The sequence below is a fragment of the Cinclus cinclus genome, chromosome 11, assembly GCF_963662255.1.
Source record: "Cinclus cinclus chromosome 11, bCinCin1.1, whole genome shotgun sequence".
NCBI classification, from domain to species: domain Eukaryota; kingdom Metazoa; phylum Chordata; class Aves; order Passeriformes; family Cinclidae; genus Cinclus; species Cinclus cinclus.
The window spans coordinates 6,603,706-6,609,705 of record NC_085056.1 but is presented as its reverse complement, the minus strand read 5'-3'; the positions used below and the strand labels follow the sequence as shown (position 1 = coordinate 6,609,705).

Here is a 6,000-nt window from a genome sequence, read left to right as displayed (position 1 = left end):
GGGCATAGAGATAGAGAGCAACTCCTACTTCGGCAAAGTCTTCTTTCCTAGCTGAAGGAGAAACACAGTCTTGGGTCTTGGCTTGTCAAACTCTTAGCAAGGTCCTTGGGCACTGGATTGTCCCACAGCCTGCAAGGACAGCAAATGTGTTATCTGTATCTGGAAGATATGCACCCCAGGAGAGAGTGGGACAGGGTGGGAATGTACAGCAGAAGTGAAACCAGAAGGAATGAGGGAAGGAAAACTTTTAAGAACAAATGCAACAACTTCCTGATGGGGACATTACACAACTGGGTCTTCATTTTTGCCTCATTTAAAGCCAGTAATCTTTTCACTTTCTTTTTTCCTTGGACTTTCTGAGGAGGTGAAGCTGTTCTAGAAAACCCTCAGCATAGTTGTCTTGTGTCTGCATTCCCTGCAACACCCCATTCCCGGCCAGCTAACCCAGGGCAGCAGGGGAATGGGTCACATCTGTCCCCAGGCTCATCTCCCTGACTCTTCCTTGCTGAGCCAAGACCCAGCCACAGATACCTGTGATACCTGCTCACCTTATGACCTGAATTTCTGGGCACTTGGCAAGTTCCTCCATGAACTTTGTGACCCCACTGGCTCCAATGTGGTTTTTCTCCAGGCTGTTTTAAAAAACAAAACAAAATTTTGAAATCCAAAACAGATCCAGAGTGGAAAACAACTGAATAGTCCCATGCTATGATCATCTTAAATAAAATAAGTGCTATTTCAAGTGTGTCAGCCAGGCAAGGCTGCATGGAGCAGGCTAAGCAAGAGTTAAACTGCAGAAGCCTGTCTGTTCTTCGTGTACATCCAGTTTTCTGAAGTCCTGTGATTGAAGACTCAATGACAGAAAAACGAACCTTCCCAGGGTTTTTCTCAGGGCTGTACTCACTCTAACACCTTCAGCTTTTCCATCTTTGAGAGAGCAATGGCCAACTCTTGGGCTCCTCCATCTTCAAGGGCATTCCAAGACAGTCTAAGGGAGATAAGAAATCCCAGTTGTGAGTCTGAATAAACACTAATGCCACTACTGTGACATTACTCCTCGTGGATTAGCCTTTTTGCAAGATCTAATCACCCTCTTATCATTACAGGTAGACATTCCCCTGGATTACAAACTTAATTTTGAGGATTTTCCTCCATTTCATCACATATTTCCATGTGGGGTATCTGTAGACTGTGGTTATCTCCTGCAGGCCCATGGAATGAGATGTGAAAGATGGAAATGACTGCTGAGCACACAGCTTTACCCCATGAAATCTTTTAGCAGTTTATTAAATTATTAAATTATTGGTACATTTACCACCAAAAAGTACTTGGTGGAAAGTATTAAGAAGTGTTCAGCAGGGTCAGAAGTGCCCTGCATTTCCAAATAGGAGCAGACATTTAAATGAGAGTGACCTGCGTGTGCTGAAGTGTCTCCCCACCCATCCCCACACTCACATTATCTCCTCCATGGAAGGGCATTGTCTGAAGCCGAGGGAGAGTGATTTTGAAGCATCATCAGTGATTCCACAGCATTTCAAGCTGAAGCAGCAGGGAGAGAGCAAAGAGAGGGCATGGTGTGCTGGTGTCAGAGCTGTGGGGAGCACAGCACCATGCTCTGCCACGCTCTGCCCCAGTACTCACTCGATCTTCCGGAGGTGTTTGAAGCATGGCAATCCCTTGGACAGGGCATGGATACTCTGTTCCCCCAGGTCATTTTCTGATAAGCTGTAAGAGTGATGGAAAAGCTTTGAGTGGGACAGAAAAAGGAGGTACAAGGCAGAGAAAGCCACCGTGAAAACATAATCATGTGAACTAGCAAGTTAATAACTGCTACCCAGACTAGGAGAGGACAGTGTAGACAGCAGGGATGAGCCAGATTGGTGCACAGAAATTTTAAGTCAATTCACTGCTTGGTACAATGGGAATGACAGCCTTGCTGTAATCCACAACCTCAGTCCTGGAAGCAGGGAATTCCTTGCAGACAGAAGCATGGGGTATAAACCTGTGCCAAAGAAGGACAGATCTGCAGCACATCATGTGTTACATGTGAGACTGGAAATAAAAAGTTATACTGGAGTTAATGACAGTAAGGGAGAATGGGAAGAAGACCTTCTAACACCTAAAGGGGCTACAAGGGAGCTGGACAGAGACTTTGGACAAGAGCATGCAAAGACAGGACAAGGAGAAATGGCTTCAAGCTGACAGAGGGCAGGATTAAATTGGATATTAGGAAGCAGAAATTCTTCCCTGTGAGGGTGGTGAGGCCCTGGCACAGGTTTCCCAGAAAAGCTGTAGATATCCCATCTCCGGAATTATCCAAGGCCAGGCTGGATGGGGCTTGGAGAAACCTGGTCCACTAGAAAATGTCCCTGCCCATGGCCAGGTGATTGGAATGAAGTGGTCATCAAAGGTCCCTTCCAACCCAAACCAGCCTGTGATACGTTTGGCACCATCCCAAGTGCACCTGCCATGACCTACCTTATCTCTTCCAGCAGCTCACACACTGCCAGGGCTCTGGCCAGCTCCAGCCCTCCTGCCTGCCCAAATTTATTGTTCTGGAAGCTAACCAAGGAAACATAAGGAGGATTATTTTGGAATAAATCTGTAACAAAAACTCATATTTAACTTGCCAAGAACCCAACCAGAGGTGATTTCCTACCACTGGGATTCCTTTTCTAAGTTATTGTCTGATGACATTTTAGACACAGGCTGGAAGAGATGCCTCTAGGCTAACTGAACCCACAGAGCACTTCCAACTTAACAATTTCTTGCTTTGTTACTATAAAACAGTACAAGAAAGTCCTACAGCTCAGAGTCCTGGAAAGACTCCCAGAAAAGTTTTAAAAATACAGTAACACTGAGTTCAGGGAAAATAAATGACTCAGAGGTGCCTGCACAAAAAAGTGAGGGTCCATAAAAGATGCTAATTTTTATGCTTACATTCCACCAGAGGCATCAGAAACCAACATACTCAAAACCAATTTTAAGGCTTATTTTACTGTACACTCTCTTCCTGGTTCATCTCTATACCTAATGTTGCAAGAGATGAAGCAAGAAGAGTTTGTGACTCTTACAGCAGAGTAATTGTGAAGGGTTTCTCAGTCCTGGGACATGGAAATTACTCTCTGAACAACCAGTGGCCATGCCCCTTTCCCCATTCCTTCTAACAGCAATCCCCATATTCCCCAGGATATCCAGCCTTCCTGGGGCAGAAGCTGACACTTACTGTAGGATCTTCAGGTTGGTCATGTGAGGCAGACAGAAGGCAAGCATCACTGCTGTCCTGTCTTCAAAACCATTCCTTGATAGTCTGGAAGAAACAGAAATGAAATGTTACTGGCAGCGAAGTCCAGAGCCTCATTCCTCACCTGTGTGTCACCCACACAGATGTGTGACCCCCATTCCTCACCCACACATGCCTGGGTCTGTGCTGAAAGGACTTAATGTGCCTGATTCAAAGGACTCTGAGGGTGGGAGGAAGAAAGAACAAGGCTTTGAAATCCTTCAGCAGAAGTTAAACAGGGAAGTGAAACTGAGCTGCACTTCCTAGAAGCACATTTGTCTCCCTTCCTGAGTTACCTGAGCTGGAATTTAACTGAAATGGAATGTTTTCATATGTGCCCTTAGTACACACACCAGAATCTGAAGGTTACAAGGACAGGTCCAGTAGTTTAACTGCAACTTTTCCTTATTTGTTATTTTTAAAATGTTATTTATGTATTACGGCAGGGCACATACATTCTTTAAACTGGTCTGGAATGAACATCAATAGATCTGACTGTGTAAAGCCTTTATCTGTCCACTTCCCTTCATTTTTGCAGCCACATAAATTAATGGTGACTTCTTGGGCAACACAGACACTGAACAGCTCCTGTGCTTGAGACACTGCCTATAAACTTGCAGATTCAGCTCTTGAATCCAATAGCTCACTAATGCAGACTGCACAGTTCTTGAAAATCTTCAATCCAGCAGCCCCTCCCCAAACCTTCCACACCCAGCACCACACATTTCCATGGTGTCTACCAGAGTTTTTACCTGCTCTCACAAGAATCAGTGATAAAACTGATCATGGCTTTATTGGAGTTGTATCAGATTTCTATGACTTGATTTTTGCCCAGGTTCCCAAAAGGACACTCAAAATGACACACTTACAGTAACTCCTTTATGTTCTTGCAATGGGCAAGAGCTTCCATCAGCTTTTCCCCTCCAGCAGGACTAGGACAATTCCCTGAAAGGCTAAAATAAACATGAGACTCTCAGTGAGTAAATGAGAGCCAGAATGTACCAGCTGAAGATATTTCACTGTTTACCTGCTGTGATGGGAGACTCAGGTCTCTGGGAAATGGTCTGGGGATTTTTAGGCTCTTTTGTCAAGTGCTGAGTATCTCCTGGCCCTGCAGGTACTGTGGGGAAGGAGCAATTTTCCTTCTCCCAGACAGAACTGGGAACTTCCTTTGCTTGCTTCAAGTCATTTCCAGGTTTTTAATTTCAAGAAGTTACAAGGCTTAGCCCAAGACCTGAGCCTAACAAAGAGCCTGGATGTTTTAATATCTGTTCCCTGGGAGAAGGAACACTTTGAATCCATGTCTCAGAAAGCCTTGCACAGGAATTCCCACACAGGCTTCCCCACCATGGCCATGAACAAAAAGCTGAACCAAAACAAAGGGACTCACTCAATTTTCTTCAGGTTTTGCATTTCCAGCAGGACAGCAGCAAGATTTATCAGGCCTGGATTTCCAATCTTGTTGTGGCTTAAACTTTAAAGAAGAGACAGAAGGCTGTGTTGTAAAGGCAAATGGCAGGCAAAGCACAAGGTCTTGCTTAATGTGTCCCATTTGCTGGATGACACCTTGGGCCTTGCCAGCAGAATCAAAGAATTGTTTATCTTAACTATCTCACAAAAAATTAATTGGTGTTAATGAGGAATTTTTAAAAATTTCAAAGAACAATTAAAATCACTGGATCCTGTTGAGAGGTGGGAAATTACTTCAGCCAGAATACCAAGAGAGGATGAGGAGATGTTGTTATTATTTTCCAAATTGTTACAGTGGAGAATAGACAGCATCTGGCAAGAGAGAGAAGGAGAAAGCAGAGCAAGCCTGGGGTTTGGTCCAGATACAGATCTTTTCAGACCAGGCAAATGCTGGGTCTGAGGCTCTCCCAGGACAGAAGGGAGTCTCTAGTCCTATTCTGGATCTCAGGGAAGATTTAAATTCTCTTTAATCCATTTTCTACATGACTGCAGTAGGGTGGGTTAAGACCTAAGTTTTTCTCTTCTGAACATCAAGTTCTGGCTTCCTCTAGTCCAGGGTAGCTCTTACATGTGCATTTTGCAGCCTTGCTGCTTTTCTGCAATACTGTGTATAAGCACATCTGGTTCTCTCCAAATGCTGGCACTACTGGTCACCTCTCTGCAAGAAAGGAGAAACTTACTTGATTTCCTCCATATTGTGCATTTCCCTCAAGGCTTCTGCGAGTCTGGAGCAGCCATCATTACCAATACAGTTGTGATTCAAGCTGGAAACAACATCCCCAGGAAAATGGACATTAAGCTCCTGCTGCTCAGCATCCCAAGCCAGGCCAGAGGTGAGCTGCAGTCACATACTTACACAAGCCTTTTCAGGGATGGCATCTCACAAAGCCCCAGCACAAGCTCAGGGATGGCAGCACTGCTGAGTTTCATGTAGCCCAGGCTGAAAGATGGAATAACAAAGGTACAATTATCTACCCAGGGACAGCTGTGTGAGCATCCAGCACAGAGGGGAGCAGAACAAGAGTGGGAGAGGTGGGCGAGTGTATTCTAGTCCCTGTGGATAATTTCAGTTTTGTTCAGTAATGTAATTCTAATGGACTTGTCTGGATTCTGATAAAATACCAGCAGAATACCAAACCTCTGGAGCAAGAGCCCAGCCCCTCATGGAGCAAGGAGCCGCTGTTACCACAAGACAACAAGAACCATGTTAAAAAAAAACCCCAAACAAAACACTACCAAAACATTTG

The 6,000-nt window shown here is 44.8% G+C and overlaps 1 protein-coding gene across 1 annotated transcript in view; it reads right to left on the bottom strand.

Moving 5' to 3' along the window:
• Positions 1 to 6,000, bottom strand: part of NLRC5 (NLR family CARD domain containing 5) — a 30,451-nt gene continuing 24,451 nt past the window's right edge. Inside the window, exons 37-47 of the mRNA XM_062499953.1 lie at positions 5,610 to 5,693; positions 5,434 to 5,517; positions 4,674 to 4,757; positions 4,153 to 4,236; positions 3,227 to 3,310; positions 2,479 to 2,562; positions 1,642 to 1,725; positions 1,456 to 1,539; positions 905 to 988; positions 549 to 632; positions 1 to 129 (exon numbers count right to left, since the gene is read on the bottom strand). Coding sequence (XP_062355937.1) covers positions 48 to 129; positions 549 to 632; positions 905 to 988; positions 1,456 to 1,539; positions 1,642 to 1,725; positions 2,479 to 2,562; positions 3,227 to 3,310; positions 4,153 to 4,236; positions 4,674 to 4,757; positions 5,434 to 5,517; positions 5,610 to 5,693 — 922 coding nt within the window. The 3' untranslated portion in view covers positions 1 to 47. The remainder of the gene's footprint in view (positions 130 to 548; positions 633 to 904; positions 989 to 1,455; positions 1,540 to 1,641; positions 1,726 to 2,478; positions 2,563 to 3,226; positions 3,311 to 4,152; positions 4,237 to 4,673; positions 4,758 to 5,433; positions 5,518 to 5,609; positions 5,694 to 6,000) is intronic.